The sequence below is a fragment of the Hipposideros armiger genome, unplaced genomic scaffold (genome assembly GCF_001890085.2).
Source record: "Hipposideros armiger isolate ML-2016 unplaced genomic scaffold, ASM189008v1 scaffold_707, whole genome shotgun sequence".
Taxonomy (NCBI): Eukaryota; Metazoa; Chordata; class Mammalia; order Chiroptera; family Hipposideridae; genus Hipposideros; species Hipposideros armiger.
In genome coordinates, this window is record NW_017732057.1 from 277,475 (window position 1) to 291,493 (window position 14,019).

The 14,019-nt window shown below is 35.5% G+C and overlaps 1 protein-coding gene and 1 long non-coding RNA gene across 5 annotated transcripts in view; one reads left to right on the forward strand and one right to left on the reverse strand.

The window, feature by feature from the left end:
* LOC109373327 (uncharacterized) overlaps positions 1-14,019 on the forward strand; it is a 436,631-nt gene that overhangs the window by 187,835 nt on the left and 234,777 nt on the right. The gene's annotated exons all lie outside the window — the stretch shown is intronic.
* BBOX1 (gamma-butyrobetaine hydroxylase 1) overlaps positions 1-14,019 on the reverse strand; it is a 68,681-nt gene that overhangs the window by 38,133 nt on the left and 16,529 nt on the right. For all 3 annotated transcript variants that reach the window (XM_019627096.1, XM_019627094.1, XM_019627095.1), the window contains exons 2-3: positions 13,136-13,389; positions 11,801-11,915 (exon numbers count right to left, since the gene is read on the reverse strand). In XM_019627096.1, the coding sequence (XP_019482641.1) occupies positions 11,801-11,915; positions 13,136-13,354 (334 nt within the window). In that variant the 5' untranslated portion in view covers positions 13,355-13,389. The remainder of the gene's footprint in view (positions 1-11,800; positions 11,916-13,135; positions 13,390-14,019) is intronic.

Consider the following 14,019-nt stretch of genomic DNA (forward strand, 5'->3'; position numbering starts at 1 on the left):
TTTCTTATTGCTCCAAGCTAAATCCCCCCTTTGGCTGTCCATCATATATTTTGCTTGATCAATTTATTCTGGTCTAGAAACTTCCATTATACCCCATTGAAGTTGTGCTTAGAGACCCTGCTTCCTCCTGGAATGTTTTTCTCAGCAACCAGACATGAGATGATAAAAGGCTCCAACTAAATTGTTGGCAAGAGGCAACCTATACAATCTCTTCCCCCTATAATCTGTTGAGTATCAGTCTTCTCTGTACAAACAGACAATGTGCTTGGAAAGTTGATTGCCAATGAGGGGAAAGGAGAAAGGAATAGCATTTTATTTTATTTTATTTTTTGGTATAAGGATATACTGCTCCAGACAGTCAAGAAGCTTCTCAGCGCTGGTGTCTGCAGTTATTTACAACTGCCTTCAAGGAAACCTTGTGAAGATTAAGTGAGTTAATGTGTAAAGTGTGCCATTGCCCTTCACTCAACATTGCACTACTCAAGAAGTTAAGTAGATATTATTTCTATTGTGCAGACAAAGATTTGAAGGCATAGAAAGGTTAAGTAACTTGCTCAAGATCACAGGCCTACCAACACCTAGGGTCAAGAGCACTCAACATCACTGCTGCACTGCTCTTTTGATTTTGATTAAAAGCAAGTTTACAGACTGAGAAAAATATAGAATTTTGAGAAAAAGAATATAGCAAAGTCAGAGAATTCATTGAATGGAGCAGAGGTTTAAAAATATTTAATTTGTTCAACTAGAAATCACTCGAATCAACAGAATGTATAAATAGCAACAATTTAAAAATCAATTATTTTTTACTATAGGGATAGAAATTATTTTTAATGAAAAAATAATCAGTTTTCTTTGCCATGGACACATTTGAAAGTTTGGGACTGAAATTTAAAAGAAGGAACTTAAGTATGATCAAGATATCTACTACCCTAAAATTAAAGTTGTATGGTTCTATGTTCTGCCATTTTAAAGCAGCAATGTACAACTAGAAGTGAGGTAATAGTTTTTAAATCAGTTGTCCTCTTTTTTTTTTCTGATAAGTCTCCTGATGTGTAGGCATTAGCAAAGGCAGGCTAAATATATAACATACGTGTAGGTTTAGTAAAAATGAAGCCAGCATATAAAGCATCAGACTTCTTGAAATTGCCACACTTTGGAATTTTCTAAATTTATGAATTCTAAATTTGAAATCTAACTGCCAATGTTATAAACTCATTTTTGGTCTGCAAGAAAAAGTAAGCCTAGTTTGTGAGAAATGGAAGCTTTTCACTCATTGAGGAAAGCCCACTCTACTTTTGAAAAGAAGTAAATTTGTATTAGTGTAACTACAGAAAATTATTTTTTCAAGACTATAAAAGTTAGTACATTTCCTTTAATTTTTGATGTAGCAAGTATGTTGGAAAAATATAAAAAAGAAATGGACTGTAATAATTGTAATAATTTTGCCTTGAAATAGATTTGCTTTATGTTCTCAAAAATATCCTCAAACTTTTTCAAGGCTTTTAAAGACACCAGCTTTTTTAAAATATAATTAAAAACACATGGCCACAATTTTATTTATTTATTTAAACATTGTTCTAGTTCTGTGAAAAATACTGTTGGAATTTTGATAAGGATTTCATTGCTCTGTAGATTGCTTTATGTCATCTACATTTTATCAATATTGATTCTTCCAATCCATGAATATGGAATATCTTTCCATTTATTTGTGTGTTCTTCAATTTCTTTCATTAGTCTTATAGTTTTAAGTGTATAGGTCTTTTACCTCCTTGGTTAAAATTATTCCTAAGCATTTTATTATTCTTGATGCAATTTTAAATGGGATTGTTTTCTTAATTTTTCTTTCTGATAGTTCCTTATTAGAGTATGGCAATGTGACACATTTCTGTTATTAATTTTGTATGCTGCAACTTTACTGAATTCATTTATTAGTTTTAACTGTTATTTTTGGTTGAGTCTTTAGGGTTTTCTATAGAAAGTATCATATCATCTGCAAATAGTGATAGTTTTACTTCTTCCTTTCCAATTTGAATTTCTTTTACTTCTTTTTTGAATTAATTTTTTAAATTTAATTATTGCCTAATTGCTGTGGTGAGGACTTCCAATACGATATTGAGTAACAGTGGTGAGAGTGGGTATCCTTGTCTTGTTCCTGATCTTAGAGGAAAAGCTTTCAGACTTTCACTATTGAGTATGATGTTAGCTGTGGGTTTGTCATATATGGCTTTTATTATGTTGAGATACGTTCCTTCTATACCCACTTTGTTAAGCGTTTTTATCATAAATTGATGTTGAATTTTGTTAAATGTTTTTTTTTTACATTTATTGAGATGATCATATGATTTCTATCCTTCATTTTGCTAATGTGGTGTTTTGTGGATGTTGAACCATTGTTGCACCCCTGGATTAAATCCCACTTGATCATGATGTATATTTGTAAGGTATTGTTGAATTTGGTTTGCCAACATTTTGTTGAAGATTTTTGCATATATGTTCATCAGAGTTAATTGGCCTGTAATTTTCTTTTTTTGTGGTGTCCTTGTATAGTTTTGGTATTAGGGTAATGCTGTCCTTGTAAAATGAGTTTAGAAGTGTTTCCCAATTCAGTTTTGCGTAGGTTACATATTAAATCTTTGAATGTTTGGTAGAATTTACCACTGAAGCCATCTCGTCCTGGAGTTTTGTTTGTTGGGATTTTTTTTGATTACTGATTGAATCTTTTGATTACTGATTCAATCTTCTTGCTAGTAATTAGTCTATTCAGATTTTTTATTTCTTCGTGATTCAATCTTGGAAGATTGTATGTTATGAATTTATCTTTTTCTTCTAGGTTGTCCAATTTGTTAGTGTGTAATTGTTCATGGTAGTCTCTAATGATCTTTGTATTTCTGTGGTATCAGTCGTAACTTCTCCCCTTTCATTTCTGATTTTATTTATTTGAGCCCACTCTCTTTTGTCTTGATTTATCTAAAGTCTTCTCATTTTTGTTTACCTTTTCAAAGAACCAGCTCTTCGTTTCATTAATCTTTTCTACTGTTTTCTTAGTCTCTATTTAATTTATTTATATTTTGATCTTTATTATTTCCTTCCTCTTATTCACTTTGGGCTTTGTTTATGTATTTATTTTTTTCTAGTTCTTTTAGGTGTAAAGGTAGACTGTTTGAGATTTTTCTTGTAACAATACAAGTAGGCCTGTATTGCTGTAAACTTCCCTCTTAAAACTGCTTTTGCTGCACCTTACAGATTTTGGAATGCTGTTTTTCTATTTTTATTTGTCTCAAGGTATTTTTTGATTTCCCTTTGATTTCTTCATTGGCACCTTGGTTGTTTTGTAGAATGATGTCTAATTTCCACGTATTTTTTATTTTTCTAGTTTTCTTCTGATTGATTTCTAGTTTGATATCATTATGGTCAGAAAAGATGCTTGATGATTTCAGTCTTCTTAAATTTAATGAGATTTGTTTTGTGGCCTAACGTGATTTATCCTGTGGAATGTTCCATGTTCACTTGAAAAGAATATATATTGGAATGCTTTTGGATGGAATGTTGTTATATATCTATTAAGTTCATCTGGTATAATATGTAGTTTAAGGCCACTGTTTGCTTGTTAATTTTCTGCCTGGATGAGTTATCTTTTGATGTAAGTCAGGAATTAAAGTCCCCTACTATTATTGTATTGCTATTTCTCCTCTTAAATCTGTTAATATTCGTTTTATATATTTGGGTGCTCTTATGTTGGGTACATAAATAAATACAAATGTTATGTCTTCTTGTTGGATTCACCCCTTTATCATTATGTGATAACCTTTTTTGTCTTTTATTATAGTCTTTGTTTAAATTCTATTTTGTCTGATATAATTGTAGCTATATCAGCATTCTTTTCATATCCATTTTCATGGAATATCTTTTTCCATCCCTTCACTTTCTATTTGTGTGAGTTCTTAGGTATGAAGTGAGTCTTTTGTAAGCAATATATAGATGCATCTTGATTTTTTTTAATTCAATCAGTTATTTTGTCTTTTGATTGGATAATTTAGTTCATTTACATTTAAAGTAATTATTTTATAGGTATGTACTTATTGCCATTTTGTTATTTGTTTTCTGGATGTTTTTGTAGTTCCTCTCTGTTTTTTTCTTCTTCTCTTGCTCTCTTCCCTTGTGGTTTGATGACTTTCTTTAGTGTTATGTTTAGATTTCCTTTCTTATTATCTTTTATGTATGTACTATAGGTTTTTGCATTGTGGTGACCATGAGTTTCACATATAATTGTGTTTATATTGACCATTCTAAGTTGATAGCTACTTAAGTTTGAAAGTCTTCTAAAAATTCTGCAATTTTACCCCCTTCCATTTGTTTTGTTTTTGATGTCATTGTTTTTACTTCTTTTTATTTTGTGTATCCCTTAACTAATTATTGTAGTTATAATTAATTTTACTACTTTTGTCTTTTAACCTTCATACTATCTTTATATGTGGTGAATCCACTACCTTTACTATATGTTTGCCTTTACCAGTGAGATTTTTACTCTCATATGTTTTCTTGTTACTAGTTAGTGCCTTTTCTTTTCAGCTTAAAGAAGTCCCTTTAACATTTTTTGTAAGCTTGTTTTAGTGGTAATAAACTTCTTTAGCTTTTGCTTGTTGGACAACTTTATCCCTCAATTTTGAATAAGTTTGTAGGTAGAGTGTTCTTGGTTAGAAGTATTTTCCTTTTAGTACTTTGAATATATCATGACACTTCCTTTTGACATCATAGTTTCTGCTGAAAAATCAGCTGATAGTCTTATGAGGATTCCCATGTGCATAACAAGTTTTTTGTTTGTTTTTAAGATCTTCTCTTTATCTTTATCATTTAATTATAATGTGCCTTGGTGTGGATCTTTTTGGGTTCATCATTTTTGGTACTCTCTGCGATTGCTGGACCTGGGTGTCAACCTTTTTTGTCCAAGTTAGGAAAGTTTCAGCCATGGTTTCTTCAAATAAGTGTTTGGACTTGTTCTCCCTTTCTTCTCCTAGGACGCTATTATGTGAATATTATTCTGCTTGATATTGTTCCATTGGTCCCCTTAAACTATCTTCACTTTTTAATTTTTTTTTTTTCTGCTTAGTTTGGGTGAATCCTACTGCCTGGTCTTTCAGGTCTTTGATCATTTTTTCTGCTTCAGCTCATCTGCTATTGAAACTCTCTAGTGTATTTTTTTTTAGTTCAGATATTGTATTCTGCAGCTCTTAGACTTCTCTTTTATACATTCTCATATTTTCTGTCTCTTTGTTGAAATTCTCATTATGTTCACCCATTCTTTTCCCAAGTTTGGTGAAGATCTTTATGACCATTGTTTTGAACTGTTTGTCAGGTAAATTACTTATCTGCATTTTATTGTTTCTCCCTACCTCCCACCCCGGGGTTTTAACTTGTTTGTTTTTGAAACATATTTCTCTATTTCTTCATTTTGCTCATCTCTCTGTGTTTGTTTGTATGTATTAGGTGAAATAACAACCTCTCTCAGTCTTGAAGGAGTAGCATTGTGTAGGCAATGAACCTTATTATTCAACCTTGCCTAGCTCTTGGTTGTCTCTTGAACATTTGTGATTATCTAAACAGCCTGATTCATTCTTTATCATTCCCAGTTGTTGAGGGTGTGCCAAGTTCTGTCAGTGTCCCAAAGAGAGGTATCTCATTCAGCTCTTAGTTTTAGAGTGATTGGAAGCCAGACCCTTAGGCAGCAACTTTTAAGGTATGCAAATATATATAGACACCTGCTTACCTCCAGATCAGGTGATTTTGAGGTGTCCCCTTGGCAATAGTTACAAAAATTGGGTCTTTAGATGAGAGTATAAGCTTTTCTGGGAGGAACTGGCAAGCTGTAGTGAGGCCATGGTAGGGCACAAAGATGGCATCCCAGCCTACATTCCCTGAGAGCTCCTCTGTAGCCTCTAGATCTGTGTTAAACCTGAAGCCTGTGCCTCAGACTGGTGCTTTAAGACAAATAGATAGTCCTTTTTCACAGGAAGACTGAATATCTTCCATCTTTGCTGTGCTCTGGGGTAGTAGCCTGCCAAAAACTGTCTCTGTGATTTACAATGCCTGACGTTGCTTAGTCTCGTCTCTTTGGCTCAGGTCCTAAGGACTGGGGTGCTTGGTGTGAGGGACAAATCCTTCATTCCTCAGGGAGATGCTCCATGTGTATGAGATCCCTCCTGACTGTGGGTTGCCACTGGGGGTGGGGTTTTGGGTGACACTGTGACTCTGCCTCTCCTACTACTTCCTCCATGTGATCCTTTTATCCTTTGTAGTGGAGGAGCTGTTCAGCTAGTTTTCAGATCTTTTTCAGGGGGAACTGACCTGTATGTAGCTGTAGATTTGATGTGTCCATAGGAGGAGATGTGTTCAGGATCTTCCTGTGCTGTTCTCCAAGACACTAGCTTTTTAAAGACCCCAGTTTTTGAATGCCCTATTTAGCACGAGCATTGGAAGTTATTATAATACTTTGGTTTATGAAGTTGGTAAGAAAAAAAGATAAAAAATATAATTAATGTCTCTTACCTAGGAATTTTTTTAACATAATAAATATAGTATACAGGCTTTTTGTTTGGTATTTCTCTAATATATCCCATTGTAAAATAGACTTATGTTGAGTATTTATCTCTGAGCATGTGGTTATGTGTTTTCATGCTAAAATATGGATGGGGAATTTTTTTTTTAAAGGCAAAAGGAAGAGTATCTAGTTTACAAGAAAAACCAAAAAGTAGGCAGATGGCTATGGGAACAACCTCCAGATTAGTAGCACCTGCTAAGGGTGTGGGGCACTACAGGACAGTTCTCAGGCTGAGTCTTTCAACTTGGGATCACTGAAAGAACAAGGGTGGCCCCATCTCGTCGAGGGATGTTAGAACCTTGAAATATTATGCCCAAGTGTACCAAGTACAATGCAGAAATTGAGTGTAATAGTAAATGATATGTGATTCAGAAAAAGAAAAGAACTGGAAGACATCAATATAGCACAAGGGAAAAATGAAGCAAAATATGCATTTATAAACTCACCGGCATTTAAAATGCCCATGTTCATTCAATCAAAACCCTGAAGACCCTGAAAGTCAGTAGGTCCATTTCACATATAATAGGCAAAACAGAATAGAGACTTATTTCTTAAACATATGATGACTTTAAGCTGTTCTCCCACCTGTGTATCTGAGGGTGAGCCTGGGTGACCTCAGGAGAGGAATCTTGATTTGGTCTTTCCTGGGAAGGGATTACATTTAGGTAAATGACATGCTGGCTTGATTGCTCTGATGCAGCTGTTTTAACAGAGCTGTTCTGAAGCCATTCTGACCTGGCATCCTTGATGCAGTTGGGACATTCTAAGGCAGCCTGAAAAAAATCCCTCCCAGACCTTTTTATAATTACCAAGCAGTATGTGAAACAAATATCCTTACTCCGTGCCTGCCTTGCATTACAGACTCCCACTTTCGGGGTTTCAAGAATGGGTGAAGGATGAGACAAGGCTTAGCGGTGAACTCTCACATGGGAGTCAGGCATATTTATTGTGTACATTACTTGCTAATTAAGAAAAATAATGATTTTTTTGCTTTTTTGACAAATTTCTGTAAAAAGAGCCTCTGCACCAGAACAACTCTGTTCTTTTCACTATAATAAAAATCCTCATCTTCAAGGAAACATATGGCCTTCTGCAAGAAAGGGGAGCTCTGTTTTTCTCTATTTTTCTTTTCTTTCTTTTTTTTTTGCCATGAGCAATGCACAAAGATTTTAGAGGGTCCTGACAGTTACTTGAGAGTTTTCACTCCCCCCTGTGGCATGCTCCTTTGGAACAAAGAAGGAGTTATGGCTGTGGACTGGAGGGTTGTAATCTGAGGAAGCAGACAGATTTGCTCTGCTATAAGAGGGGCATACCAAATTGAGAAGAAATGTTCTTTTTTGACCATGCAATGCACTCGACCCTGGATTGCTGAGAGGACGGAGCAGACCGCTTCCACGGGAAAAAAATTGTCTTCAAATTACAACCTTTTAAATCTCAATGTGCAGTCACAAACATGACTAAAGTCACAGAATAATATACAGATATTTCAGAACCAATTCAAAGAGAGAGATCGGAAAACAAGCATTCATTCTGACATTGAGTGTTAATAAAAAGAACAAATTTTGAGGTTCATGTATATAAGATCATATTGTATATTGATTTTTTTTCCATTTTAGTACTATCAAACATATGGGAATTTTGCATATTGAAGTTAGTCACAAAATATCTGTGTAATTATGTCAGTTTCACATGGAAGCTAAAACATAATTACATAAAAAGTCTTCATATTTCCAATGTGTTATTAAAGTCTTCAATTTTCATCCATAGGTTTGGACACATTCACATGTTAGTTTTCAACAATCAAATTTTCAGTTGGTAGAGATTTAAAGAACAGGGCCAGCAGCATCCTGCCCCACAGGTCAATATGTATTTCTCTTGAATACCAAGTCTACCCACATCTTCTCTGCTACCTCCCTAGTTTAAGCTCTCAGTGTCTTTTTCTTTTTTTTCAGCTGAGCCATCCTGCCACCTGTTGGCAGCTCAGTGGCAGCTCAGCTCGGGCTGGGAATTGAACCGCTGTTGCTCAGAGCTCAAACTCTTGAGCGAGCTCTTAACCAACTGAGCCACTCGGACGGCCCTCAGTATCTTTTATAGGAGCATTCCTAGGCCTTGCTCTGGTCCCCGGCTCCCAGTCACTCCTCAGTGCAGTCAGCACAGATGATCAGGCTGAGACCTTTCTGTAACAGAGATCCAATCCCTCCTCTGTCTTGTGTAAAATAAATACAAACCAAGAACCACAAGAGTCCACTGGGGGAGAGGAGAAATGCAACAAGAGAAAAATGAAGCTAAGGAGACATTCCCAAACTTGTAGACATTTGAGAAATGATATGCATTTGGTCAAAATCAGAAAGATGCATCTCTGAAAATGTAAAATGCATTTTAAAGAAACAAAGCAATCTTCTTAGATTTATAAAGATCTTAAACACATTTCTCTGGATTTATAGAATCAGCATGAGAACTAATCGAAAGGAATATACCTAAGCTTCATGAGAAAACTTGCTTGTCTAAGGGTTTAGCACTGAGTCTCTTAGTAGGGCTCTTAAGCCACTTCATGGTTTGGCCCCTTCCTTTTTCTCTGTAGCCTAACAATTTTAACTTCATCAGTATTAAACTAATTGCTATTTCTTAAACCTACCCTGCTATTTTATACTTCTTTGATTTTTCACATGCCTTTTTCTTTGTCAAGAATTTCTATCTTTGCCTGACAAACTGATTCTTCAAAACCCAGCTCAAGCATCACCTCCTTTCTGAGGACCATTTCCTTATCTCTTCAGATTTCTTCCTCTATGTTATAATTAACCTTCTATACATCCTGTAGTGTACTTAAAATATTGTATTATACTTATTGTATTCATGGCTGGCGTCCCCTCTTAGATGATAAATCCTGGAGGACAGAATCCATGTCTTTTTTTAACTTGGTATTTCCTTATAGAGTTTCCAGCAAAAAATAGGTTCCCAATATATGTCCAGCTAAACATAAATTTATGAGGGAATGATTGTTATCCATGTCTTCCTTCCAGCTGTGTCTGTCCCATGACAAGAGTTTTTTTCTGGCTGATTATCATCTGTCTTTTCATTTTTGAGCTCAACATCTAGTGCCAAGAGAAGATCAAGGAAAAGTGGTCTGCATCTTGACTCCAGATTTTAAAAGGCTCTCCTCACTGTAAGGAAAGAGCAGAAGAGGAACCATTGCCACTGAGGACTAAAATCAAAACCCTTCCTTTCACAAATGTAGCTGAGTTTGTTTACATGTTCTGGAGTATAAATGTTTGAAAATATGCAATGGCAGTGAAATAAGGTGTCAAATTCTATAGGCAAAACGCCATAGAAGCAATAGTCCAAAATGGCCTGTTAATTTCTTTCTTAACCCACCAACTGCACAGCTTGAGAATATATTTGAAAAATCTGATCTTGTTTTAAACCATTAAAATATTTTCCAGTGTCTCAATAGCAGCCAGTTCTCCTTATGTTATTCATGACTGCAGTTTGTCGGTATGACCAGTTTTTTCCACTACTTAACTGAGTGTAGTATCATTTCCATTTTACTGCTACTTGATAGTATTGAGAAATGCAAGCTATAAACTACACTCATCGAGAAATATTAATGGGGGGGAGTGGCCATCTCTTTTTACAATGCTTAAGAGCTTAAGCTGTAATAATAAAAAGTTGGCTTTTATCCCCTGAAATAATCAAAAGAAGAGCTGAAGGAAATTAAAGTAAAATCCAGCAGGATTACAAAATTAGGGAAGAATTAAGGAAAAATATTTTGGTTACCAGAAGAAATCTAAAATAAATACAAAATAATAATACATTTGTGATTCTGCTATTTGACCCGTTTGCTACTCAGTTATGTAACTGGCGACTCCCTGAAGAATCTAGCAGGGCGCTCACTGTAAGAAGGTAGGAAAAACATTTTCCCCTGGATATGCATATGAATTCCACCAGCTGACTAGGTTAGATAAAGAGGAAAATGGATTCCTGAGGGTTTAGACAGAAAGTGCTGGGGAAAAAAAATCTTGTCAGTTGTCAGAATGGTGAGACTAAGGGCATGCAGGAGCCTAGTTCTTGACAAGACTGGACTATGCTTGAACTGGAAGTGGACAATATCATGTCCTATTGATAACCATAGGACAAGGACCAGTAAACTGCTGTAGTATTTAAAACAATGGAGAGCTACCCCATGTGTTTGAGAATTTCAGATTTGAAAGGAGTAAGGTAATGTCTCTATCCTGGGGTATGACCCACAATTCCCAGAAGAGATGTTACAAAATTCAACAAGGCTGGTCAGTTGCCCGAAGGGGCAGAAGTCCAATATTTCTAGTTAACAGTGGAAAAGAAAGTTCAGGTAAACTTGCCTTGTTAATGTGTTTGTAGAAGTCAAGACTCTAGTAAATACATAAGAATCAACATGTTTTTAGAATTTGCCTTTGACCCACATAGTCTTATAATACAAATCTTCAAAATACACAGAGTGAGTTATAAACAATTCTCACCTCTCCCCAGTCTCTATGCTTGAACTGTAATTATTGTACATATCCAAAAAGTCATACTTTAAAAAGAGCTTTCTACTTGTATTAAGTATTTATTTAATTTTGTTTCTCCACTCAAAAATGAAATCTTCTTTTTCTATTGAATCCATCTATTGCAGATTTTCTGAATATTTATGTGGTCACAGATTCTCTTGAGACCCATGTAAACTCTCCCCAAGCAAATTTGCTGTACACACACACACACACACACACACACACACACACACACACACACACACCCTCCATGCTGTAGATCATTTCCTGCGCTTCATGGATCACATAATTTTATCTGTGGTTACCAGTTTAGGAATGCCTGCTTTGTTGATTTGGTATTGTTTCTGGCCTTTGATAAAATTATTACGAAGGGCAAGTTTGCCTCTGGTTTGTTTTGTTCCTTTGCTGCCAACACTTGTGGAGCGTCGGTGCTGTGCCAGGTTTTGTGGTATACGACAAGGAAGCACGCTTGCTGTACTTCTTCTCTTCCTGTCTCTTTAGAATGTCTAGAACTAATCTATATTTCTTTTTATCTCTATCGAAATGATCTCTATTGGTAAATCATTAAGCATTCCATATAAATTACCATAATATTTTAACCAACAAACAAATTTGCTTCTGAGCAAATTTGTTACTATATGAGTTTTAAAGGACATTGAAGACCATGGCATGGCATCATTACCTGGCAAAAACAATTCTCTTTGGAGTTTTTCTCTGGCCTGCTGTGAAAAGCATCTTTTCTTCAGCCAGTCAGCTTCAAAATCACTGCAGTGCTCATTTGGCCACGTGATATGAACCTTATAACACAGAAAGCACATATCACCTATATGTATATTATGCTTCTATATATTTCACTTCTCCACTATTGCCCTGTTTCTGAATGTTATTTAAAATAATTAAGGAATCCATTTTATTTTTATTTTTTTACCTATATACTCACAGGCATAGAATAAGCTTTTGGAAAACAAGGAAGCTGAGAGCCACTGGGATACATCTGAGGTCTGAGGACCCTTAAATATCACACAAAAAATAAAACCTGGCTAGATCTGATGTTCTTGTTCTATACTCTCTAAACCTCTGATTTCCAAACCTTTCATGATTGATTCGAAGTTAGGCATCACTTAATATTCCTGCCAAGAGTATCAGAAATAGTAATGATGGTGATTAGGCAGATAATAATAATAATAATAATAATAATAATAATAATAATAATATAAAATAACACCATTTTGAGTGCATACTGTATAGTGAGCACTACAAACGTAACTCATTTGTCCTCATGCCATTCTAAGGGAGAAGGTATTACTATTATTCACATTTTTCAGGTGAGGAATGTAAGGGCAAATACTATTTGTGTGGTCACACAACTAGCAAGCAGTGAGCCCTGGGAGTAAAGTCCTGGAGTGGAGAGAAAACAAGCATGGGGAGACGGGTGACCTTGCTGGTCACGTATGCTCTTCTGGTAACTATCCTAGTAAATCTGGAACAGAGTAACATAGGGTGGTGGCCACATCTAGTTTGTGGTTTTGAGAGCTATGTTTTTGGGAATTCTAGAACAAGCCTTGCACATCTATTCACTGATTTGACTAAAATATGTATGTAAATCAGTATAAGTTTTGAGTGCTTACTACATGCCTGGCACGCCATTATACATTTTTACCCATGTTATCTCATTGAATCCTCATAGCCTCTCTCCGAATCAATTCCCTGTTTTACAGATGAGTAAACTGAGTCCCAGAAACATTCTTTTTATTATAGAAATAGTTTGTGTCTTCAAGGCTGTCACTCACAGAAGGAATAATGAGCAACACTGTAAATTTCATTAAAAATAGTAGTCATAAAAATAATAAGAATAATAACAGACTCTTTCATTTACTGAGCATGCTTCCTTTGCACCAAGCACTATGCAAACTTGATAATATATACGATCAATGAACACAAAATTCATTATTTTAATTATTAGAGACTAGCCCCTTTATCTTGGGAGAGAAGGGGGAAATGATTTTGAGATAATTACCCTTTTTCTGTCAAACGTCAAGCCTTTAATACTAATGTTCACATCCAGAGCTTCCACGAGAAGTTTCCGCGCTTTTGCAGAATGCATGTAGCAGTCGGGGCACTGGCAGTTGTCCCTCAGCCACACGGCAGGGTAGAATGACTGTGCATCGTCCTGCCAGAGGATCTGCATCAGATGAGCCCCATCCAGCACTTCTGCATTCTGGATGGCACAGTGCATGTTTCTGGTCCTTGCAGGTAAATCTTGTCAGCTACCTGCTATGACAGATCTGTGTTAAAAGGAATCTCAGGCAGATCAGGTCTGAACTTGACCTCTAAGCGTGTGAACAATTCAAGTGGACTCTGGCTTCGGCTAGTCCCTCATCTGGCAGAGTTTGTGGTTTGACTTAATCTATGCTAGGACCTTTGTTCTGGTGAGAGTGTTTCATATGCTGTAAACAGAAACACAGTGACTAAAAGTCAATAAGATAAAAGTGCTGAGTCAGGATCCAGATGAAAAGAATTCCTTGTTTTCCTCACAGACGTTTTAGGTAATAAGTTCTGAATCAATGACATACTCGTATACACTTTTGTAATCATGTTTGAATAAAAGCTCTGGAATTTCTTAAGGGAGACAAATGCCCCACAAATTGAAAGAATAATCATGCCACTGCTGTTTTAACTGATGCCTAGTTGCACATGCCTTTTGAAAAAAGTGTTTTTATGACACTAACTTAGTATACTTGTTCTAATAGGGGGAGTACTAATGTAATTTATTCATTTTAAAAGGTACTGTAATTCAGTATATTGCACTGTTTCTATTCTATCATTTATTTATTTTTTCTTACTTAAACAGTGTATTTTCTCAATACAACATGAGTTTGTAGGCTCTACAAGGAACTTGTT